This window comes from Pelobates fuscus, chromosome 1 (assembly GCF_036172605.1).
Source record: "Pelobates fuscus isolate aPelFus1 chromosome 1, aPelFus1.pri, whole genome shotgun sequence".
Classification (NCBI taxonomy): domain Eukaryota; kingdom Metazoa; phylum Chordata; class Amphibia; order Anura; family Pelobatidae; genus Pelobates; species Pelobates fuscus.
In genome coordinates this window covers 456,378,112-456,404,689 of record NC_086317.1, presented here as the reverse complement: position 1 = coordinate 456,404,689, position 26,578 = coordinate 456,378,112, and the positions used below count along the sequence as shown (strand labels likewise).

Below are 26,578 nucleotides of genomic sequence, written 5' to 3'. Positions count from 1 at the left end.
AAGCCCACAAAACTTTGAGCCTGTTTCTGAGGTAATGCAGAAGTATACTTTTTCATTAGAAGTGAGCCACGACAGAGGGGGTGGGGTGTGGATGCAGAGAGAACCTTGTTTCTATCAAATCTTTCCAAAGGGGGAATGGGGCCCAGAGACTATTTGCACCATAACCACTACAATGAGATACTGTAGTTATGGTGTTTAGAGTGCCTCTTTAAAAATGTACTTACTTGTCTGCTACTCTCAGTGTTAAAATACTTTACACGCAAATCTAATTTAATACTTTTTTGTAAACTGCTTCTTGGTCACTTGTTGAGCCTCATCAGATAAGGAAGGAATAATTGAGGTTCCTTATATCCCTCCATTAGAACCTGACGATGCCCTGGCTTTTAGCAGGGGTTATGACAGCCCCCCTATAACTGAAAGCTTAGAATTAAGTTTCAGTAAAAAAGAAAACTAGTTGAGTAAAAAAGATCTTGACCTCCAGAATGTACTAAAGCAAGCGAAACGTAATTGTTTTTTTATTTTTTTAGTTAAAATTTTGATATTTTTTATTATTTTAAATCAAATGCCTTTTCACATCTGTGTGTACTTTACTCTACCAAAAGCCTTTATATTTCTCATACAGCATCAGCAACGGAAATCAGTATTGTTACAGCAAGTGTTTACTGCCACCTATTGGTTAATTATAAAATTACATTATTTTAGAGAATATTGATGCAACCATTCACAGCATATGCCTCCTCTGTATGTATACTATTAGAGTGCATTGTATATATCCATTTAAATCACACCCTATTTCAATAGGCTGGAGGAAGCCTTTGAGTTTAAAGTTTGCCCTGGTGTAAAAATGTAACTATGCAAAGAAAAACGTATTTCACAAACCACAAGCGTGTATGAATGTGCAACTTTGTATTTTTTTTAGCTAATATGTCCTGCTGTGATTTTCACTTAAAAGCATTAAATGAGATACCGAGCCTCTGCTTGAAAGCATTTTACAGGGACAAAGAACAGATGCCTGAAACCACTTGATGGTCTTCAATAAATCCTGCACTACACATGTGGGTCCATTAAAACACTACTTGTGCCTTGTATTGCGTTATTGTATCCCTAATAGAGTGCCAACAGTGAGAAGAAGCCACAGTGTATGTCATTGTGGCAGCAGACAGAGCACTCTTAAAGGGACACTCCAGGCACCCAGACCACTTCTGCCCATTGAAGTGGTCTGGGTGCCAACTCCTACTACCCTTAACCCTGCAAGTGTAATAATTGCAGCTTTCATAAACTTCAATAATTACCTTGCAGGGTTAACTCCACCTCTAGTGGCTGTCTACTACTACTAGACAGCCACTAGAGGGCACTTCCTGGTTTCTAGCACAGGAAACCTGTTCTAGAGTGTCGCTGGACGTCCTCACGCTGTGTGAGGACCTCCAGCGCCGCTCATTTCCCCATAGGAAAGCATTGAAATGCATTTTCAATGCTTTCCTATGGGGAGCGCTAATGCTCATGCGCGGCATTGCCTTGCATGCGCATTAGGTCTCCCCGGCCGGTGGGTGGGATCAGTCTCGCCCACCGGCCGACGCATTCAGAGGGAGGAGTGGCGCGGAGGAAGAAGCAGCGACGTGGGACATCATCGCTGCCTCTGGTAAGTTACTGAAGGGGTTTTCACCCCTTCAGCAACCGGGGATTGGGGGTGGGAGGGAGAGGGGACCTGCAGTGCCAGGAAAACGGATTGTTTTCCTGGCACTGGAGTTTCCCTTTAACTATAAGGGGACCCTAGGGAGCCACCTAGGGCCCTGTACCATGAATTTGTTCGGCCCCATTGACCATCCCTATGTAAACAAGGAAGGGGCCCTAAACTCAGGGCCATCTCAACAGCATTATAGGCCCTCGGGCAAAGCACTGTGTGTGAGGGGTGCAGTGTGATAGGGATATAGTTTGTGAGTGGTGCAGTGTGTGAGGGGTATAGTGTGTGTAATGGTGCAGGGTGTGAGTGGTGCAGTGTGAGGGGTATATTGTGTGTAGTGGTGCAGTGTGTGAGGTTATATTGTGTGTAGTGGTGCAGTGTGTGAGTGGTATAGTGTGTGTAGTAGTGCAGTGTGTGAGGGGTATAGTGTGTGAGTGGTGCAGTGCGTGAGTGGTGCAGTGTATGTGCGGAGGTGGTCATAAGGGAGCCAATGTATATATTTTTTATTTAAAAAGAAAAAAAAACTTTATGCCCCCTACTCTTCTTCTTACATTTTGCCAGGGAAGGGGGACATTGCACTGCCGGGTGGTCCAGTTGTGTCACTTATCTCTTGTCCTCCCGTTAACTAAGTGCTGTGTTGAAGCATTGCCGCTTGCGGGAGGAACACACAGCCTCCCAGGTCCAACCTCCTCCTGCTGCAGGGAAGTGCCCGGAAGTGCTCTGCAATGAACAGCAAGGAATATGAAAGTATCTCTCCTCTCCATCGGCCCGTATGCTTGTGGGGCTTGCCCATGCACAAAGACAGCACTGCCTACACTGGCGAGTTGCCTAGGACCCTGTACGATCCTAAGCCTTCTCTGAACAGATGTGGGCAGATGTCATTTGTTTTGTGTGTTTTAGACACATCAGGGTTCAACTCTTGGCTATTCCTTTTTTCCATGTGAGATAATGGGTTGGTGGTCTTCTAACTTTTAAAAATAACTTTGGTACCTCAAACATGGTACTTCAACTCTGGACCTCAATTGTTCATGGACTTCATTAGTTTACTGTTTGTCTCTGGCAGAGGCGGCTCTAGAATTTATGAGGCCTTAGGCGCAACTCAAACATGAGGCCCCACTAACACCAAAGTGAAAAAAATAGAGTTGCAATACATGCACACATATACACATTGCTGCACTGTCTACCTGTGTATGTGCGTGAGATTGTGTCTGACAGAGAGTATCCTTGTGTGTGTGAATGTATGTCTCTGTGAGCATGTTTGCGTTTTTATCTGGGACCGTATGTGTATGGGGTAGCTGCTTGAAGTGTGTTGTGTTTATGGGGGGTCTGCCTGTGGCCTTTGTGCATTGTGTTTATGGCAAAATTATGTTTCTTGACTGCGTGTGTGTATGATGAATGTCTTCAGCTGGTGACTGTGACAAGGTGAGTAAAGGGGTACCAGTGGCAGGGAGAGTGTGACAGAGCGAACGGGGTAAACGGACAGGGTGGGGGGGGGTTTGTGAGAGAGAATGATGGACAGGGAGTATGACATGGTTTGATGAGGAAGTGTGACAGAGCGAGTGGAGGTAAGTTTGTCAAGGCAATTGTGGCATGGTAAGAGGGACGAGTGTGACAGGATTAAGGGGGGTTAATGTGACAGGGCGAGTGTGGCAGAGTTAGGGCAGGTGAGTTTGGAGGGGCGAGATTAACAGGATTAGGAGTGGTTAATGTGCGTGTGGATGCATGAAGAGGCTGACAGTGTGGGGGGGTGACAATGTGTGGGGAGGTGACAGTGTGAGGAGATGCTAACAGTGTGTCTGGGGAGGCTGTGTGTGTAAGGGGGTGATACTGTGTGTGTGTGGGGTGATCCTGTGTGTGAGTAGGTGATGCTGTGAGTAGGTGATGGTGATGGTGTGAGGGAGGGGGGTTGATGTGAGAGGGAGGGGGTGATAATGAGAGGGAGGGGGTAATAGTGAGAGGGAGGGTAATGTGAGAGGAAGGGGGGTGATGTGAGAGGGAGGGGGTGATGGTGAGCGGTGTGATCGTGAGGGGGGGTGATGGTGAGAGGGAAAGGGTGATGTGTGAGGAGGGGTGATGGTGAGAGGGGGTGATGGTGAGAGGGAGGGGGAGTGATGGTGAGAGGGAGGGGGTGATGGTGATGGGGTGATGGTGAGAGGGAGGGGGTGATATTGAGAGGGGGTGATGGTGAGAGGGAGGGGGTGATGGTGAGAGGGAGAAGGGGTGATATTGAGAGGGGGTGATGTGAGAGGGAGGGGGTGATATTGAGAGGGGGTGATGGTGAGAGGGAGGGGGGGTGATATTGAGAGGGGGGTGATGTGAGAGGGAGGGGGTGATATTGAGAGGGGGTGATGGTGAGAGGGAGGGGGTGATGGTGAGAGGGAGAGGGGGTGATATTGAGAGGGGGTGATGTGAGAGGGAGGGGGTGATATTGAGAGGGGGTGATGGTGAGAGGGAGGGGGGGTGATATTGAGAGGGGGGTGATGTGAGAGGGAGGGGGTGATATTGAGAGGGGGTGATGGTGAGAGGGAGGGAGGGTGATATTGAGAGGGGCGTGATGATGAGAGGGAGGGGCATGATGGGGAATGGGGGGGAATAAATACCTTTATTTATTCCATGGTGGTCCTGTGTGGGCTCCCTGGTGATCCGGTGGCCATTACATCAGAGCTGCAGACCATGTATCTCGCGAGACCCGTCAGACCCGCGGCAACCCTCTGATTGCCCAGTTCTCACGAGACACATGGTCTGCAGCTCTGCTCACTGCGGAGCTGCAGACTGGTGTCTCTGATGCAGACAGGAGGGGCCTTGCACCCGGCGGCATACTGACCGAGGACCCGACACAGTCTGCCCTAAGGCGGCTTAGGCGGCCGCGAGGCCTTAGGCGGCCACCTAAACTGCCTAATTAGAGAGCCACCCCTGGTCTCTGGAGGGAAAGACTTGTCCTCTTATTAGTTAAGACCCTTGTCTTGTAGTACATACCTCACACCAGTCCTGATTAGTTACCTATATCCTTTAATGAAATGTTTTTATTTTTCCAACCTGTATTTTAACTTTTAATATATTTTTTATAAATTTTGAAAGACAACATAACCCAGATAAAAGGTAAACAGGATATACAGAATCGTGTGACGATTGGCATACAGGTCATTCCTTTACAGAAAGTAATTGTTATGGTTTAAAGAAATACTCCAAATACCTATAACACGTTAGCTTGCTGAAAAAACTAACAGGGTTTTTTTTATTCAAGTGAGAATTGTCAGGAATTCAAAGTTAATTTCACATTTAAAGGGACACTATAGTCACCTGAACAACTTTAGGTTAATGAAGCAGTTTTAGTGTATAGAACATGCCCCTGCAGCCTCACTGCTCAATCCTCTGCCATTTAGGAGTTAAATCCCTTTGTTTATGAACCCTAGTCACACCTCCCTGCATGTGACTTGCACAGCCTTCCATAAACACTTCCTGTAAAGAGAGCCCTATTTAGGCTTTCTTTATTGCAAGTTCTGTTTAATTAAGATTTTTTTATCCCCTGCTATGTTAATAGCTTGCTAGACCCTGCAAGAGCCTCTTGTATGTGATTAAAGTTCAATTTAGAGATTGAGATACAATTATTTAAGGTAAATTACATCTGTTTGAAAGTGAAACCAGTTTTTTTTTTCATGCAGGCTCTGTCAATCATAGCCAGGAGAGGTGTGGCTAGGGCTGCATAAACAGAAACAAAGTGATTTAACTCCTAAATGACAGTGAATTGAGCAGTGAAATTGCAGGGGAATGATCTATACACTAAAACTGCTTTATTTAGCTAAAGTAATTTAGGTGACTATAGTGTTCCTTTAAGGCCAAATTAGCCAAACTGGAAACATAAATGGCCCGGATAATTTTGCCAGGTCGGCTATATTGGACTTAAAGGGACATTATAGGCCCTCAGACCACTTTAGCTCATTGAAATTGTCTGGGTGCAGTGTTCCTAGCGCTAATGGAGGCACTTCCTGGATCGAAACTGATTTTTTTCCCATAGGAATGCATTGTTTCAATGCTTTCCTATGGAAAGGTCTAATGTGCAGCATTTGCCGCGCATGCGCATTAGCGCCTGTTCATCGCAGGATGTAGGAGCAGGGATCAGGTAAGTAAATCAATGTTTTTTAACCCTTTATTCACCGCGGCAGAGGAGGAGTGGGCGGACGCAAGCTTTGTATTCCTGGCACTTTTAGTATCCCTTTAAATATGAGATCCATGTTTCATTCCAGACAATTCTCAGTTTGGTAACTAACCCTGTAACATGCTCTTTCTCTATGTATGCCAAGTAAGGAACATTCTAATATTAATAATAGTTATGTTTGTACACCTATCATAACTAGCTGTAAACAAACATACACTCTGCATGTGACATATGAGGGCGTCTGGAGTGTCTCTTTTGTGTATAGAAATACTTTTATATAAATTGACTTATAGACCTATTTACTAAAGTGAATTCATAGTGAATTTCAAATTTAAGATCAAAACAGACGAAATGGGAAAAAATTCAGCTCGGCTTTCAGTTTGACTACGCTGGCTTTAACATTGAAATTCGCTGTGAATTCTCACTCTAGAAAATAACACTGTATGTGGCAGTGTATAACGCCCATTGTGATTTATGGAGACTCCCATACAGGGTATGAAACAGCATGTAACTTTATATTACATTGTATCCATACTAAATATTTAGTCATTTTTATTATTCAAAGAATCACAACCCTCAACACACACATATATCTAAACTTACATGAAATGGCATATTCACTGAACAGTGATTATGGGGAATTGAAAACAGGATATCGAAATTCTGGCCAAATTAGCCAAGCTGGAAAAAAATATTTGAACCGGATAATTTTTCCACTGCATCATTTATATTTAACTACAGTTTGCAATTCCGTTTTTAATTTACCAAAATTCACTGTTAATAAACAAGCCTAAAGACATTAAATAGACTTATATTAAAAAAAAAAAATATATATATATATATATAAATTAATAATAATAATAATAATAAAAAATATATGTGTGTGTGTGTGTGTGTTTGTTTTGACACTGGCTAAATTACATTTTGCATTGTATTTAGTTATCATGTCCATGCAAAACATGGTCATATGTCTCATCCCCTTTTAGATTAAATGAATACTTTAATGGTAAAAAAAAAATAAAGCTCTTCTAGATGACAATATGTATTACCTGCAGCATGAATCAGGTCTAGTCAAACATGGTTATTCACAAAAGGGAGAAGTGTCTGGAATTCTAAGTCCATTCAAAGTGAATTTAAAATTTAAGGCCAAAATAGATAAATTAGAAACATTCTCCAAGTTAGTTATACTTCCAGCTCAGCTACTTTGGCCTTGACTCTGAATCCACTTTGAGTTCCTAACAAATCTCACTGTAGTAAATACTCATGTTCAGTGTTAGAATGAGGAGAATTGTGCTTGAACAGGAGTGTTAAAGCACCTACATGTGTCTTCTACAATAGGTAACTTTATATATCTGTAGCCATTAATTTAATCTTATTAGATAAATATTTGCAGGGATTGGGTGATGGCAATCAAGGATAACTTGGACCTGATGCTCACAAACAGATAACTGAGTATAGCTCCTTGTGATAACAATCATGCACTGAGTTACTTGATCAGGAGTTGCAGGTGTTCTGCCTCCCATGTTAGTTTAAAGACTCCCCCCTCTACCAGTCCTCAATACATGTTCTTGAGGTTTTTGGTAATGGCTCATTGGAGAATGGTGGGTTGGTTGATCCTAGTGCTAGCCTTGGCCCGTCCTGGGATGTTGGATGGGAAGGATACAGAAGAATCTGGTTTAAGCTGTGGAGAAGATGGGTTCACGTATACAATCCCTAAGAGCCAAATTGGAGATTCATTCCCTAAACTGATGGTTATGGGTAAGTGTTTGGTGAATTTTTATACTTTTCAACAAGTTATTGGAGGCCAGGCTCAAAAAATGGCAGGACCTTCTTTTTTTTTTTTTGCCTCTGAATCTGTAATACTTCTTGCATAAGAGGCCATCCTTGTAAAATCTGTAACAAAGTCTGTTTTAAAGTAGGACTGAATACCAGCACATGTTCTACTTTTTAAGGGTGTGGTCCTTTCACTGGCTCTTGATCTCCCTTACTATATCTATTTAATTTGCGTTTTGTGAAGTTTTATAGAGCATAGAAATCCAAACCCCTTCTTGTGCTTAGTATAGACTTGAAAGATCTGCCTCAGTGGGTTTTATGATGTATGGGGGGGAAAACCATAAACCGTTACCATATTGGTGTTTATTCCCTAAACCGTGAATTAAAAACCAAAGTGCGAAATACAGGCTAACAATGTGACTAGTAGATCTGGAAAGTCCTCTCAAAAAAAAATTAATCTAAATTTTGTGACTTGGTTTCCAGTTATCCAGAGATCGTGGGTGTAGTTTTTTTTTATTTTTTTTTTTTATAAATTCTGCAGCTGCTGGCTCTGCCCCTGATCTACCTACTTGGTTGACGTGATCAGAAGTGGTGTTCTGAGCCAATCCAATGCTTTCATAGGATTGGCTGAGACTGTCAGGGACAGTTGGCACAAGCCTGGCCAATCAGCATCTCATAGAGCTGAATTAAATCAATGCATCTCTGTTATGGTTACTCCCAGGCTAGCTGGAAGCTGGACCGCTTGGAAAGTCTGGATCCCAGTTTAGAGAGAGAGAAGCCGCTTTGTCTCGATATCCAGAAGGATCCTGTAAGTGTAGAACAATCCCACTAGCTATTTTACAGCTAGGATACTCTTTCCCACACAAAACGAGTCGAGGCTGTGATTTTGAAGGTCAAACAAGAACTGACTTTAATGGCACACAGGGATCGGTATTTATGCAAAATCTCAGGTCTAGGGACAGCCCCCTCTGGACCTGATGGGATACAGGGATAACATAATGCATAAACCAATGAGCGTACAATGTATTGTTTGAATTTGATACCGCCCAGCTTGGAGATAATGAACCCAATGGTTACAGTAATATAATTATCAACAAGCGCCAAAACCCACGTTTATCTTCCACACAGAAAACACATTAAAAATGCATAACTTCAACAGTTTCACAGATATTTCGGCACTTTCACCACTCATTTTATAGCTCTGGTCCGTATGCACTAGTCTACTGAATAGCGACTCAAACCCACGGACCTGTAGCTGTATTCCGTCGAAGGAAAGTCAGTTTGTGTATTTGGCGGCCATGGTTTTTATGTGCAACAATAGGCAGCGGGACCTCGGCGCCAACTCGTGGAACTAATACCGGCCAGAGTTGTGCCCAAATCCCCGCTCTCTGCCTGAATGTGGTCGCTGTTCAATATCTGAAATTAGCCCTCCGTGAAGGGCCACTTAGTCTGTGATTAACCGCAACATTCTATGTTCTAATTGCTGCCACACGCCAGATTGAAGGTGGTCCCCGTTTGTGCCTCTTTCGGTAGTTTAACCATCGGTAGATAAGGCACGAACGGATATATACTAGGGCCGTCAATTAGCCTGCATTAAACCGCAACTCCCTGGGTGAGCAATTGATGGCACACTCTCTCAGCCGGGTGGTCAACCGTTCGTTAGTTGGAGAGGTGACCGGGGTTAAGTGGCGGCACACGCCAGGAGCTGGGTGGTCGGTTGTTTGTTTGACGAACCAGGGTATTTATAATCCATTCGGAAAAAAGATGTAGACTTCACGTACCGAAGCCAAAGTGTCATAACATAGTCAATAGAATCCAGGGGTGAATGACAGTTTTGTAACAAAAGTTCAGTGTCTAGGCTGTAATGTAAACAGTGCAGTTTCTCTGAAAATGCAGTTTACTGCAAAAAGCCTAAATGGAATGATTCTTCTTGCCTGAAAACTTTAAGCTGTAGTTCTAGTTACTATAGTCTACCTTTAAGGATAAATACATGTAAACTCTTATTTACTTTGTATTCTCTATGCAGTTAAAGGAAGTCTACAAGAATTAACGGAAGACATTTCATGTGGCTCCAGCCTGACAGAAACTTCTGATGGTTCTTTAACAATTACTGTGTCCTACTATGGATGTTACGTCAGCCAAATGGTAGGTATATGACTGCTTTCAGAATATTTCTAGGTTTTATTCAATGGTCTTGCATTGTTTGATCACTAAACTGGAAGATTTAAAGCCTTGTCAAGAGATAATCAGGATGCTAATTTGGCCTAAAGCTTGCCTTTCCTTTGCATTTCACTTGGCCGTTTTCTGAGCCCTAATGTGTGCCTATGCCAACCATTGGTTGCCCCCTGAAGTAGCATGTGAATTTTTTTTTTTTTTTTATCAACCCTGGGGTAAGATGTTCTGGATTAGTGCATGGAAATTAGCCAAACAGAATATATCTGGTTTGTATTCTCAAAACCAGAATGTCCACTAATTTTCTGTTTGATGAAACTTTAATAGTTCTTGGTGCCTTGCTGTACTCATTCTGCACCAAACTTGGGATTAAAAGCAGGTTGATCAATAATGATTATATTGTAGTCCACTGAGGCAAAACTACTTCCTATACTGTTATAATATGGATGTTATGGTCTTTCCCCCAGGATGACTCATTTGTGATGGCCCTCACTATTTCCTATAAAGATGACTATGGGGCATGGAAGATCCCTGAGCAAAAAGAGCTGAAGTGTCCGATCAGGCCAGGTATGGAATGTGTAGGGAATTTGAACACAGTTCTGAAAACACTAAACCGGAATTCTTGGAAGGGAGAACAATGGAATCACTAACTTTTTATCAGTAACCAAGGGTAACATTTAAAAATACCCTTGGCTACTAATAAAGGTTAGGAAAATATATATTTTTTTTTATCATGGTTCTAGGTTGATGTGTCCTATGGCTGAGCCTTGCGGTGTAGATCTGATTGGATGCAATGGGTGTCTAACACTCTGTATAGTACCAATATGAATTCCAAGGAAATATGCCTTTGGACCACAGTACTCCGTGTATGGAGAGTCTGTCTATTGATTGGGAAGAATGTTGAAATGTCACTTGGTATCTGTTAAAGTGGCACTGTCATGCAGGACTTGCCTTTCTTTAATCGACTCCTCTTCTCTCCCTCTGTCAGGGTCTGTTCTTCATTTCTTCCTGTCTGCTCTAGTTTTCTTTAAAACATAAAACAAAGTAGGGACTATTTGTCTTATGGAGGCTTCCTACGCTTGACCAGCAGAGGAGCAAAGTGCACTTCCTTTCCAGTGGTCAGAAATTTTCCCACAATTCTAAGCTCTCCTCCCTGTTCCCGCAATGCATCCTGCCATTTTTAGATAGGACGCTATTAAAGACTTTGTTCTGATCGGAATTCCATTCTAATGGAAAAACTCCAATCTGGTTTCAAGCCATGGCTGCATCTTGCAGCCACTTGGTAATGACTCCCTATTTCCCACAGTATCAGGGAGCAAGCTACCAAAAGGCTAATAGACCTAAATTGGTTTATCAGCCGCATTTAGTAACACTAAATAAAGATTACTTGGTATTGGTAAATTCTGCCCCTACTCACAATACCGCAAGTAGGGGCATGCCTATAAAAAAAAAACCAGTAGAACTTGGTTAAAAAAAAACCATCTTCACCTGCGACATGCCCTCACCAGGTGAACATGGTGTTTTTTTGTCTTTTTGGGGGTTGAAAAATGAGGTAGTCCTTTTTATTCCCCATTCTTCCCCATCACTATTTTTAGGGTGACTAGGGACTTGGGGGACCCCTAGTGCCTGTAGCTCCCTCCTTGTAATAAACTGAGCAAACACTGATGTTCAGTGTTTGTTCATATGACACTACTTTCGTCTTTCTGACGAATGGATGAAATTCCCGTTCGCATGCCCAAGTGTTTAACTGGGCATGCACGGGAATCTCAGTGCCATCTAGTGTGGGCAGATTACATTTCCCACAGGACCTTCATCTGGCTACACAAAGATGGAGGTGCCCAGAACATAGGTCTGGGCAGAAAATAAAGATGGAAAAAATGGGTAATAAGGGGTATTTGGGGGTGACTAGCAGGTTAATTAAATGTAGTGGAGTTGGGAGGGGGTTAAAAAAAAGGATTCAGCCATGACGTGACGCTTGAAAGTGTTATCTCCTATCTATCAATTCTGCCAACATAAGTATAGTATTTGAGATTCCACACTGTTCTGGTACCTCAGACTGGGCTGAGGAAGAGAATCATTGCTTTAGATGTCGTTTACTCTAAACCTTTGTGCATGCACTCTTATTAAACATCTGCTTTTCAGCCATGGATGCTCCAAGCCCCAGTCAATGTGCCACCATAGACAAGCTAGAGCGACTCCTCTGCGGCAACGCGTCAGTCAGCAGTGATCAGTGTCAGAGTCTGGGTTGCTGCTATGATCCTAGCGACCGTGTGAATACCTGCTACTATGGCAATAAAGGTAAGCTTGTATGTGTTAAAATGCTCCAGTGTCCCTGAGGATCAAGGCTAGTCTGCCCTAGAACCCATGAGGTCCCCACTCTAGAAATGGAAGCACTTGTAATGGCTGACAAACAACCTTTAAGCAATCCCTCCTATTCATTCATCAGTGAATTTAAGTCTATATGAAAGTCACATCTGTCATAGGCGTGCGCACGGGGTGTGCCGGGTGTGCCTGGGCACACCCTAATCCCCGCGGCACGCGCTATGTATTGAGACCGGCAGGGGAGATCTCAGGATCTCCCCTGCCGGCTCATGCAGAGCCGGCGCTCGGATAGCGCCGGCTCTGCTCTCAACCTCCCCTCCCCGGCTCACATGCAGGGAGGGAGGCAAGAGAGGACCGGCGGAGCTCTTGCCAGCAGCTCCGCCGGGTTCCTCTCGCGAGATCTGAGCGTTGCCGCGGCAACGCTCAGATCTCGCGTGAGTGAACTCTAGCCCTGCGGGGCTAGAGTTCACTCTCCACTGGACCACCAGGGATGGATGGCAGCCGCAGGATCCCCCCTCCCAGGCATAAGGTAAGAAGGGAGGGGGGATAACTGATCTGCCCCCGCCTCCACTGGACCACCAGGGAAAGCAGCAAGGAAATATCCCCCCTCCCTACATAAAGTAAGAAGGGAGGGGGGATATTAAGTAATGTACCACCACCTCCACCCCCACAATCACCCACAGACATACACAGCACCCACAGACATACACAGCACCCACAGACATACACAGCACCCACAGACATACACAGCACCCACAGACATACACAGCACCCACAGACATACACAGCACCCACAGACATACACAGCACCCACAGCACTCTCACACTCATTACACAAACAGCACACTACCAGTACCCTGACACTCATTACACAAACAGCACCCTGACACTCATTACACAAACAGCACCCTGACACTCATTACACAAACAGCACCCTGACACGCAAACAGCACCCTGACACGCAAACAGCACCCTGACACGCAAACAGCACCCTGACACGCAAACAGCACCCTGACACGCAAACAGCACCCTGACACGCAAACAGCACCCTGACACGCAAACAGCACCCTGACACGCAAACAGCACCCTGACACGCAAACAGCACCCTGACACGCAAACAGCACCCTGACACGCAAACAGCACCCTGACACGCAAACAGCACCCTGACACGCAAACAGCACCCTGACACGCAAACAGCACCCTGACACGCAAACAGCACCCTGACACGCAAACAGCACCCTGACACGCAAACAGCACCCTGACACGCAAACAGCACCCTGACACGCAAACAGCACCCTGACACGCAAACAGCACCCTGACACGCAAACAGCACCCTGACACGCAAACAGCACCCTGACACGCAAACAGCACCCTGACACGCAAACAGCACCCTGACACGCAAACAGCACCCTGACACGCAAACAGCACCCTGACACGCAAACAGCACCCTGACACGCAAACAGCACCCTGACACGCAAACAGCACCCTGACACGCAAACAGCACCCTGACACGCAAACAGCACCCTGACACGCAAACAGCACCCTGACACGCAAACAGCACCCTGACACGCAAACAGCACCCTGACACGCAAACAGCACCCTGACACGCAAACAGCACCCTGACACGCAAACAGCACCCTGACACGCAAACAGCACCCTGACACGCAAACAGCACCCTGACACGCAAACAGCACCCTGACACGCAAACAGCACCCTGACACGCAAACAGCACCCTGACACGCAAACAGCACCCTGACACGCAAACAGCACCCTGACACGCAAACAGCACCCTGACACGCAAACAGCACCCTGACACGCAAACAGCACCCTGACACGCAAACAGCACCCTGACACGCAAACAGCACCCTGACACGCAAACAGCACCCTGACACGCAAACAGCACCCTGACACGCAAACAGCACCCTGACACGCAAACAGCACCCTGACACGCAAACAGCACCCTGACACGCAAACAGCACCCTGACACGCAAACAGCACCCTGACACGCAAACAGCACCCTGACACGCAAACAGCACCCTGACACGCAAACAGCACCCTGACACGCAAACAGCACCCTGACACGCAAACAGCACCCTGACACGCAAACAGCACCCTGACACGCAAACAGCACCCTGACACGCAAACAGCACCCTGACACGCAAACAGCACCCTGACACGCAAACAGCACCCTGACACGCAAACAGCACCCTGACACGCAAACAGCACCCTGACACGCAAACAGCACCCTGACACGCAAACAGCACCCTGACACGCAAACAGCACCCTGACACGCAAACAGCACCCTGACACGCAAACAGCACCCTGACACGCAAACAGCACCCTGACACGCAAACAGCACCCTGACACGCAAACAGCACCCTGACACGCAAACAGCACCCTGACACGCAAACAGCACCCTGACACGCAAACAGCACCCTGACACGCAAACAGCACCCTGACACGCAAACAGCACCCTGACACGCAAACAGCACCCTGACACGCAAACAGCACCCTGACACGCAAACAGCACCCTGACACGCAAACAGCACCCTGACACGCAAACAGCACCCTGACACGCAAACAGCACCCTGACACGCAAACAGCACCCTGACACGCAAACAGCACCCTGACACGCAAACAGCACCCTGACACGCAAACAGCACCCTGACACGCAAACAGCACCCTGACACGCAAACAGCACCCTGACACGCAAACAGCACCCTGACACGCAAACAGCACCCTGACACGCAAACAGCACCCTGACACGCAAACAGCACCCTGACACGCAAACAGCACCCTGACACGCAAACAGCACCCTGACACGCAAACAGCACCCTGACACGCAAACAGCACCCTGACACGCAAACAGCACCCTGACACGCAAACAGCACCCTGACACGCAAACAGCACCCTGACACGCAAACAGCACCCTGACACGCAAACAGCACCCTGACACGCAAACAGCACCCTGACACGCAAACAGCACCCTGACACGCAAACAGCACCCTGACACGCAAACAGCACCCTGACACGCAAAACAGCACCCTGACACGCAAACAGCACCCTGACACGCAAACAGCACCCTGACACGCAAACAGCACCCTGACACGCAAACAGCACCCTGACACGCAAACAGCACCCTGACACGCAAACAGCACCCTGACACGCAAACAGCACCCTGACACGCAAACAGCACCCTGACACGCAAACAGCACCCTGACACGCAAACAGCACCCTGACACGCAAACAGCACCCTGACACGCAAACAGCACCCTGACACGCAAACAGCACCCTGACACGCAAACAGCACCCTGACACGCAAACAGCACCCTGACACGCAAACAGCACCCTGACACGCAAACAGCACCCTGACACGCAAACAGCACCCTGACACGCAAACAGCACCCTGACACGCAAACAGCACCCTGACACGCAAACAGCACCCTGACACGCAAACAGCACCCTGACACGCAAACAGCACCCTGACACGCAAACAGCACCCTGACACGCAAACAGCACCCTGACACGCAAACAGCACCCTGACACGCAAACAGCACCCTGACACGCAAACAGCACCCTGACACGCAAACAGCACCCTGACACGCAAAACAGCACCCTGACACGCAAACAGCACCCTGACACGCAAACAGCACCCTGACACGCAAACAGCACCCTGACACGCAAACAGCACCCTGACACGCAAACAGCACCCTGACACGCAAACAGCACCCTGACACGCAAACAGCACCCTGACACGCAAACAGCACCCTGACACGCAAACAGCACCCTGACACGCAAACAGCACCCTGACACGCAAACAGCACCCTGACACGCAAACAGCACCCTGACACGCAAACAGCACCCTGACACGCAAACAGCACCCTGACACGCAAACAGCACCCTGACACGCAAACAGCACCCTGACACGCAAACAGCACCCTGACACGCAAACAGCACCCTGACACGCAAACAGCACCCTGACACGCAAACAGCACCCTGACACGCAAACAGCACCCTGACACGCAAACAGCACCCTGACACGCAAACAGCACCCTGACACGCAAACAGCACCCTGACACGCAAACAGCACCCTGACACGCAAACAGCACCCTGACACGCAAACAGCACCCTGACACGCAAACAGCACCCTGACACGCAAACAGCACCCTGACACGCAAACAGCACCCTGACACGCAAACAGCACCCTGACACGCAAACAGCACCCTGACACGCAAACAGCACCCTGACACGCAAACAGCACCCTGACACGCAAACAGCACCCTGACACGCAAACAGCACCCTGACACGCAAACAGCACCCTGACACGCAAACAGCACCCTGACACGCAAACAGCACCCTGACACGCAAACAGCACCCTGACACGCAAACAGCACCCTGACACGCAAACAGCACCCTGACACGCAAACAGCACCCTGACACGCAAACAGCACCCTGACACGCAAACAGCACCCTGACACGCAAACAGCACCCTGACACGCAAACAGCACCCTGACACGCAAACAGCACCCTGACACGCAAACAGCACCCTGACACGCAAACAGCACCCTGACACGCAAACAGCACCCTGACACGCAAACAGCACCCTGACACGCAAACAGCACCCTGACACGCAAACAGCACCCTGACACGCAAACAGCACCCTGACACGCAAACAGCACCCTGACACGCAAACAGCACCCTGACACGCAAACAGCACCCTGACACGCAAACAGCACCCTGACACGCAAACAGCACCCTGACACGCAAACAGCACCCTGACACGCAAACAGCACCCTGACACGCAAACAGCACCCTGACACGCAAACAGCACCCTGACACGCAAACAGCACCCTGACACGCAAACAGCACCCTGACACGCAAACAGCACCCTGACACGCAAACAGCACCCTGACACGCAAACAGCACCCTGACACGCAAACAGCACCCTGACACGCAAACAGCACCCTGACACGCAAACAGCACCCTGACACGCAAACAGCACCCTGACACGCAAACAGCACCCTGACACGCAAACAGCACCCTGACACGCAAACAGCACCCTGACACGCAAACAGCACCCTGACACGCAAACAGCACCCTGACACGCAAACAGCACCCTGACACGCAAACAGCACCCTGACACGCAAACAGCACCCTGACACGCAAACAGCACCCTGACACGCAAACAGCACCCTGACACGCAAACAGCACCCTGACACGCAAACAGCACCCTGACACGCAAACAGCACCCTGACACGCAAACAGCACCCTGACACGCAAACAGCACCCTGACACGCAAACAGCACCCTGACACGCAAACAGCACCCTGACACGCAAACAGCACCCTGACACGCAAACAGCACCCTGACACGCAAACAGCACCCTGACACGCAAACAGCACCCTGACACGCAAACAGCACCCTGACACGCAAACAGCACCCTGACACGCAAACAGCACCCTGACACGCAAACAGCACCCTGACACGCAAACAGCACCCTGACACGCAAACAGCACCCTGACACGCAAACAGCACCCTGACACGCAAACAGCACCCTGACACGCAAACAGCACCCTGACACGCAAACAGCACCCTGACACGCAAACAGCACCCTGACACGCAAACAGCACCCTGACACGCAAACAGCACCCTGACACGCAAACAGCACCCTGACACGCAAACAGCACCCTGACACGCAAACAGCACCCTGACACGCAAACAGCACCCTGACACGCAAACAGCACCCTGACACGCAAACAGCACCCTGACACGCAAACAGCACCCTGACACGCAAACAGCACCCTGACACGCAAACAGCACCCTGACACGCAAACAGCACCCTGACACGCAAACAGCACCCTGACACGCAAACAGCACCCTGACACGCAAACAGCACCCTGACACGCAAACAGCACCCTGACACGCAAACAGCACCCTGACACGCAAACAGCACCCTGACACGCAAACAGCACCCTGACACGCAAACAGCACCCTGACACGCAAACAGCACCCTGACACGCAAACAGCACCCTGACACGCAAACAGCACCCTGACACGCAAACAGCACCCTGACACGCAAACAGCACCCTGACACGCAAACAGCACCCTGACACGCAAACAGCACCCTGACACGCAAACAGCACCCTGACACGCAAACAGCACCCTGACACGCAAACAGCACCCTGACACGCAAACAGCACCCTGACACGCAAACAGCACCCTGACACGCAAACAGCACCCTGACACGCAAACAGCACCCTGACACGCAAACAGCACCCTGACACGCAAACAGCACCCTGACACGCAAACAGCACCCTGACACGCAAACAGCACCCTGACACGCAAACAGCACCCTGACACGCAAACAGCACCCTGACACGCAAACAGCACCCTGACACGCAAACAGCACCCTGACACGCAAACAGCACCCTGACACGCAAACAGCACCCTGACACGCAAACAGCACCCTGACACGCAAACAGCACCCTGACACGCAAACAGCACCCTGACACGCAAACAGCACCCTGACACGCAAACAGCACCCTGACACGCAAACAGCACCCTGACACGCAAACAGCACCCTGACACGCAAACAGCACCCTGACACGCAAACAGCACCCTGACACGCAAACAGCACCCTGACACGTGCACACACACAAACAGCCTCACCCACATAGTACACTACCAGCACCCTCACACACACATCGCACTACCAGCACCCTCACACACACATCGCACTACCAGCACCCTCACAGCTTTGTGTGTGTGTATATGTGTATATATATATATATATATATATTACACACACGCCGCTTGTGCTTTAGGGTGCACACCCTAATGCAATGGGCTGCGCACGCCTATGACATCTGTAGTGTATCTGGTCTAACACTCATACAATAGATTACTCTTCTGACCTTGCATGTTTAGAGGTGGAGTGGTTTAGAATAATTCTCCCTCCTGAACTGTTTCTGTGCGGCTTCATTTATGTTGGTAAATATAAACTCCCTGAATTTGGCTGTTCTAAGAAACTCGTCCGTGTGTAGAAGACATGTCATCTCCCACCCACTGTATATCTGACTTTAATAGGTAAGAATCCCACCTGACACCAAAGACTTGTCTATTTTAGTGACAGCCCAGTGCACAAATGATGGGATCTTCTCTGTGGCAATCTCAAAATATGTAACCCTGCCTAAACTTGACCTGGGAGCAGTGAAACTGACCAGAGCTATCAACCCAAACTGTGGACCAACTACTACAACAGACTCCTTTCTTCTCTTCCAGTTCCCCCTCTCTGCATGTGGAACAACTTCTAAGGTTTGTCTGATCTATTAATCGATGTATCTTGTTGTGGTGAGACCACATTGGGTGGGGGAGAATTTAATTGCACAGAGAAATCTACAAAGACTATCAAATGGATAGACCTACAATGCTGAGCCAGTTCTCTCAATTCTTGCATATCGTGGGATCTGTATTTTATGATTGTAACTTCCTTGTCACAGCTTGTAGGCAGTCTCCTCTTCTATGAAAATGAGCTCATGGCAAAAAGGACAGTGCAGACCTGGCAAGGATCCTCCATCACTAGAGACAGCACCTTCAGGTAACTAAACCAGTACCTTCTGTGACCACCTGCTTCAGAGCGCCCTTAAAGATGTCTTTAATCTGTATCTGCTCTTATAATTTGACTGGTTTAATCTCTTTAAATGCCTCCTGTATGGGTGAGTTGACAAATACAAGCTACCAGAGCTGTGATGATATGGGGGCAGTTTAACTGCCATAACAAGAATTTAACCCCTTAAGGACACAACTTCTGGAATAAAAGGGAATCATGACGGAATATTTCCGTTGTGTGTCCTTAAGGGGTTAATGTATTCAGGACAAAACAGAGGGTGTTGGGGTGGATGCCAACTTTAATGTCGTGTCTCAAATTTAGTTCTCCAGTTGCCATTTCAGTGAATACTCTTGGTATGCATGGAAGCCTAACTTGCTTTCTGAGCACTTTTTTTTTATTTTATTTTTTTATATTGAATGTCCAATTGTACACACTAGACTGCATGGGTCGGCAAAGCTCCAAAAAGTGCAGCAGTTTGTGTGTGGGGTTGTTTTTTTTTTGTTTCTTGTATCTCGTGGCTAACATCTATGCTTTCAGTTCATGTATAATTTAACTGTAAACTTGTTCAAACTTCTATAGGCTGACCATCCGCTGCAGTTTATCTTCAGATATGCAAATTCCATTAAACATACCTGTAAATGTCTTTACACTGGCTCCACCACCAGGAGTGACCAGTCAAGGTCCGCTAAGTCTGGAGCTGAGGATTGCAAAAGGTAACCTGAAAAATGGCTGCAGCTGGTCCCTAAATAAAACATACATTATAGCATTTTAAGGGAACATTACAAAAACCCAAGTGGCATCACTAAAACAATCTTCCCTCCACATGGTGCTCCTGTCTCCTAGTTTATGTTCCTCTTTAACCTACAAACTGTGGTACTGTCTTGCAACTAGTGAATAAACTATCACACTTAAATAAACAAAACTGATCATAAACCACTTGCAAAGTTAAACTGAGTTGGAGAACTTTGGCTTAAGTGGTTGTCAAGATAAAATTCACTGTATAGTAACTAAATCACTGCAAATAAAACTTTATGGCTACTGACCAAATATCCCTCTTACAGATGTTCGGTATACTCAATATTACACGGATGGAGAGTATCCAATTTTAAAGGTGCTGAGAGATCCAGTGTTTGTGGAGGTCCTTCTCTTGCAGCGAGTGGATCCACAGTTGGTACTGTTGCTTCAGCAGTGTTGGGCAACCCCAACAGTCGATCCCTTTAATCCCATACAGTGGCCTCTTCTGCTGAATGGGTAAGAACAAGTCCTACTCCTTGCAAGTAAAATGGTATGAGCCTGTCTGGCTAACTGAAAAATATAACTATTACCCATCATGTTGCTCCATTGTAAGTGGTGTGGGTTCCCCTCTACTGCAGCTTCTAGCAATTCAATGCAAAGGCAAAGGAGAAATGAGATACGGCTGTATACAATCTAAAATAGGAACAGAAAAAGATACATAGTGTAATACAGTAAAACACAAAAATGATGCGCCAAGATAATATTGCACTCACGAGATTGAAGTGAATAATGCGCCTGAACAGGTGCCTGCCCCAATACGTTTGGGCGGCTGGGTGTCTCCACTTTCCACTGGAACTCCAAGCGGACCAAGAAATGGACTGAGACTTCAGTAGAGGTAAGTAAAATAAATATGCAGATTTATTGTAGAAAAAGGCTACAAATAATAGCCGTATAATAGCCGTATTCAATAAAAGTATAAATAAAAGAGAGGTCTTTTATTTATACTTTTATTGAATACGGCTATTATTTGTAGCCTTTTTCTACAATAAATCTGCATATTTATTTTACTTACCTCTACTGAAGTCTCAGTCCATTTCTTGGTCCGCTTGGAGTTCCAGTGGAAAGTGGAGACACCCAGCCGCCCAAACGTATTGGGGCAGGCACCTGTTCAGGCGCATTATTCACTTCAATCTCGTGAGTGCAATATTATCTTGGCGCATCATTTTTGTGTTTTACTGTATTACACTATGTATCTTTTTCTGTTCCTATTTTAGATTGTATACAGCCGTATCTCATTTCTCCTTTGCCTTTGTATATGTTGTAAAAGGTCGGGACTGGGCCACGACCTTGAGAGGCTGTTCTTGATTTTATCAGATAAGTATAAGTATATTTAGATACCATTGTTATTCACTCTAAGGTATCATACACATATATATACTGTTTATATTTCTAGCAATTCAATGTCTGAGGCAGGAAATGGCACCCAGGCAGTAAGAAGTCAAACTGTCCTAAAATTGCTGGATTCATTACAATGGGGGGCCACCAGTGCACTCCGGTACCATAAACCCTATAGTGGACCACAGTGGTCATGGTGCTTGGCGTGTTCCTCTTAACTCCTGAATCTGACTCTTGTTCTCAAGGCCTTGTCTATAACATGGTCTCTGCTTACAGGTAACTTAGTTTTTATGTGCATTGTAGAGAGAGGTTCTGGTTTCTAACCTGACTCCTGTTATAAACTATACAAAACATCCAAAAATACAACTAATTCAGACTATAAACACATGCAGTCTTGGTAACGCTGATGGTGCAAGCCAGCTAAAGGTCAGCTTATTTAAGCACTGACATTTTAACTAAACAAGTAAAACTTTCCCTAGTGTTTAGTCGGTCAACCTCTGTTAATAAAAGGTTTGGTGGAAAATATAACCTTAGAAAAAGCTCGATCAATGTTAACTGTAACACTCTGTTCTAGGTGCCCATTTCCAGGTGACAACTATGCAACATTGATTTCCTCTATAGACCAGTCTGCCTCCAGTATACAATTCCCATCTTACTACAAGCGGTTCATCGTGGACACTTTCACCTTTACAGATGCAACATCACAACCTCTGCAAGGCAATGTAAGCAGGAACAGATTTCATAGTTAATATTTAACTTTACACACTTTTGTAGTGAATGTGGCTTGGGGTTGTACCACTTGGAGGAATTACTCTAAACTGGTGGTGAGTGTTGGTCTATAGAAGATGTGGCGATTGCATGGTAGATTTTTGTGGTGCTAAATAAGTCAATGTATCCCTCTAGGTGTATTTTCACTGCAGTGCCTCAGTGTGTGCGCAGTCTGCCACCCAGTCCTGCTCTACAGTCTGTTCTCCAGGATGTAAGTATCGCCTCTTAAAACGTTTTAAGGAGACCTTGACCTGCTTTGTCCTGCCATTATAGATAAGTTGCTGAAGCAACCTTAATTTCTGCTTCAAACTAGAATTGAAGCTTGGTGTGGCTCAAATACTGAGCATCTGATACAGAATTTCTGGCCTCTTGATCTGTAAAGTCTAGCTATTTTGACTTTTAACTTGGAAACTCACTCTTGACAAATCACGTTCTTGTAAATAACCAGGAGAGGGTGTTTAAATATTTACTTTATTTTTATCTTAAATTGGGTGTTTTCATGCACTCACTTCCTATAGTTTTTGTGACTTTAGTTATAGCAGGAAGATCAAAGAGGCATGTGTATCAACCAAATATGAATATGGTGTCTTCTCATGGACCTGTAGACTTCAGAGTTTCTTCAGAAAATTTGAAACTGAGAGGTATGTTTTTAAACTATGACATACTCTAAAAAAAGGAACTGAACTAATTGCTTGCATAACACTTTCTCTCTTTATCTGTAGAGTCCAAGGAATCTGCTGTAATGACCGACGTATTGTGGGTTGGAATTGTATCTGCACTGGCTGTGGTCTGTGTAGCTGTGGCAGCCATGAGTATCTGGAGATTCACTGTAAAAAGAAAACAGAATGTGGCACTAGTGAACATGTAACACTAAAAGATGATACAACTGCAGTGCCAGACTGACTCTCCTTCAAACTATACAGTCTCTAAAGCTAGACTAATCTAGTACCACAGAGCACCCCGGCATACCAGCCTCATGATTTGTTACTACATTCCTTGATTTGTTGGATAATCTCAGCAACTACAGAGCTTGCGTTACAATTTCTGTGAAATAACAATCTATGGTAGAGGTTCTGTCAGTCATCCCTGTAACTAAAATGACAGGGGGGCAATGGTCAGAACAAATCATTAAGCTAAGATGTTTGACCCTTCATCCATCTGACATTGTAACTGTTCATTATTGTACCTCTGCTTTCATTGGCATTCTGATATCTAACAAATACACTTCTATTGTGTGTAAATCTGCAGAAAATTAACTTTGTATGTGCACAATCAAGAATAAATGTCTTGCTGTAAAAATGTTATCTGGATTTTTTTTTGTCATTGTGCCGTGTTCATATTGCATTTTGATAGGCCAGGAGCACTATATAATAAAAAAAAAAAAACTGCAGTGTGGAAAGGAAGATTCATGCCTACTAGCAAGCTGCAATGATTGGCTCAAAACACAATAGTCACTGGGGTTGGGACAAATGCCACACAAATACATTAGACACTCAGACTTCACACTACAGATGGTAATCTTGCTTATGACTTCCTATTAAACAGAAATGGCACTCACACAGAATCATCAGGTTCCTATTTAACATGCATTCAGCTAGTGACTTGTTAAATGGGGAGAAACTTCAGTCTAGATTTCAATAGACATAATGACCTGTTATGCTCCTTCCTGGTTGTGGAGCTAAACTCAAGAGGCAGCTATTGTCCAGGGCTAGACTGGGGTACTGGGAAGCTTCTTGATGGGCCTGCATATCTTCAGGGCCAGTGCTTCCGTAAGGCAGCTGCCTAGGATGCACTGGTCCAGGGGATGCAATCACCAGGTGACCAGAAAGAGGTCCTCCTGCCAATCACTGCTTGTGGTGTGGCCTATGGGTGACAGTTCTTCTGTATAATCTAGACCAGTGATGGCAAACTCCTTTGAGCCAGAGAGCCTCAACCACAATACAAACTTGTTTCTGCAGTGCCAACATGGCAATTAAACACAGCAATTTTACTGACCTTCTTTCCCCTCCTCCTGAGGGATTGGAGTAGGCTGCATGGGGACACTGAAACTAGGGACACCGAGTATCCATGTCTCCCATGGAGATACTGTGAGCAATCCAGCTATGCAGCAGAATCAAACTGTGTAGTTATATGGTGAGTTTTCTCTTATGTCACTTTGTGATTTACATCACCCTAACTACTCTTCACATGCTCTTGCTTAAGTGTGGAAATTTAAGAGGGATGTAGGGGAACAAAACTTGTGTGGACAGGCTAACCATGAAATTGGTTAAGGTAAAGCTGACTTTGTGCTCCTATGCAAATGATCTTGCTGTTTCAGTCTCCCTAACACTGTGGCATGTTCCCTTTCTTCTACATAAACTTAGTTTCCCTCCAGCACCCTCTCCGCCAGATGTATGACTGTTAGTGGAAAGAAAAATAAACTCCTTGATAATGGTGGTGGTTGTAGGCAGTTCAATATATTTCACCAATTGGAGCCGATCGGAGAAATACATTGAACTACCTACTACAACTACCACCATTATCGAGGACATTCTTTGCAATTAGTTTCCAGTTACTACTTGCAAACAACTGTATTCCTTAGTAATACCAGTACTGCATAGTTATTTGGCGCGATCTGTTTTTCCTTTTCACTATGTCTTTGGATTGTTAGGGTACCAGTTTGCCATTTTAGAAGCCAGTGCTGCATCTATTTACCTTTTTGCTATGACTGTTGCAGTGTTTGGTCGATTAATCTATAATTTGGCCCATCATAATCAAGCCCTTTCCTTGGCTGCTTTTAGGTCTCATAGCATCTGCCTTGCAAAGACTTCTCATTGAGCTGTATTAGGAAGTCTGATTGGACAGCCAAAGAAAGTCTGGACAGGGGTTAGAACGGGAGACAGATTTGCAAGATGTCTTTAGATATGCTTCAATGAGAGTGCATGCATGTTTGTAAGGGAATTTATACTAAACAGTGACTCAAATTTTTTTTAAATTATTTTGGGCAGTGGAGTGTCAGAGCGTTTCAATTTACCAGGAAGTTCATCTGTTTTCTCAATATCATGCATGTTCCTCTGGCGACCACCTCCTATTGCAACATCCTCTTAGGCTGGGAGTATGGAGTGCCCCTAGTTTTCTCAGGTATTCAGCATAGATGCAAATCTTACTTACTGTAGAGCACATCCATTCTGATCTCCTATAACCACTCCACTGAATGCAAATCTAGCTTTGAACTTGATGTGATGTGCTGTGAGAGAGCAAGAACAACCAGGCATGGGATGGGGAGGGGGAAATTGTCTTGCACAGTCCAGCTATTGAACTAAACTACTGTTAACTGGTGACTTGTCAAATAGATTGACTATCCGATGGGAATATATGTAATCACCCTCCCAAAACCTACTCCACTGTGCTGTAAACTTTTCTGGTTCTTTACTAATCTTCATAGTGTCAGAACTGGCATTCCACATTTTTAGAACGAAAATATTAAATCTCGATTTAGTGTATCAAAGTGTAGTATGATTTTTTTTTCCACTAGGTGGTGTGATGGTTACATAACTAAAAAGGAAGTGTAAAATAAAATGACTTCAAAAATGACTTCAAAGTTATGTAGATTTGACAAGAAATATATTGTTTTCTCACTCAAACTCCTGTTTTTTTCATTGTGTATAAAATATACTTGTCTTATCTAACTTCGTAGCTACATTGTTTCCTACATATAGAACCTTCCTCTCATGTATTATAAGTGCCAGGATATTTCACAGCATTCTACGATGGGTGAACAAAAGTTTGATATCTGTATACTTTAACAGCTATAGGACTTGTCTACTACATACAAGAGTGTCAAACCCTAAATTTGTGCGGGGCAGGGGTGAGGGGGGAGTAGAATTAGTTCTGTAGCCCATGGATCAGCGCAGCTAAGAGGAATATGCCTTGACAGAGCCAGGAGGTAGGCATAGCAGCCACAGGAAGTTAGTGACAGCCAGCATCCT

At 45.9% G+C, this 26,578-nt stretch overlaps 1 protein-coding gene across 1 annotated transcript; it reads left to right on the top strand.

Moving 5' to 3' along the window:
- The first annotated feature begins 7,429 nt into the window (after positions 1 to 7,429).
- On the top strand, positions 7,430 to 23,873 carry LOC134599101 (zona pellucida sperm-binding protein 4-like). The gene is made up of 12 exons (XM_063444941.1): positions 7,430 to 7,595; positions 9,637 to 9,755; positions 10,250 to 10,349; positions 11,925 to 12,080; positions 19,230 to 19,417; positions 19,603 to 19,700; positions 20,292 to 20,425; positions 20,774 to 20,963; positions 22,417 to 22,564; positions 22,746 to 22,821; positions 23,144 to 23,251; positions 23,333 to 23,873. Exons 1-12 carry the CDS (start codon positions 7,436 to 7,438, stop codon positions 23,476 to 23,478), a joined length of 1,623 nt encoding a protein of 540 aa, XP_063301011.1. The 5' UTR covers positions 7,430 to 7,435; the 3' UTR covers positions 23,479 to 23,873.
- The last annotated feature ends 2,705 nt before the right edge of the window (positions 23,874 to 26,578 follow it).

What these genes read in the sequence shown, in the direction of transcription:
- LOC134599101 (XM_063444941.1), top strand. Translation starts at nt 7,436, where the DNA reads ATGGTGGGTTGGTTGATCCTAGTGCTAGCCTTGGCCCGTCCTGGGATG. An exon ending in GAAGTGTCCGATCAGGCCAG is followed by an intron (nt 10,350 to 11,924) that starts GTATGGAATGTG and finishes TCTGCTTTTCAG; the next exon opens with CCATGGATGCTCCAAGCCCC. An exon ending in CTGCTACTATGGCAATAAAG is followed by an intron (nt 12,081 to 19,229) that starts GTAAGCTTGTAT and finishes TGTCTATTTTAG; the next exon opens with TGACAGCCCAGTGCACAAAT.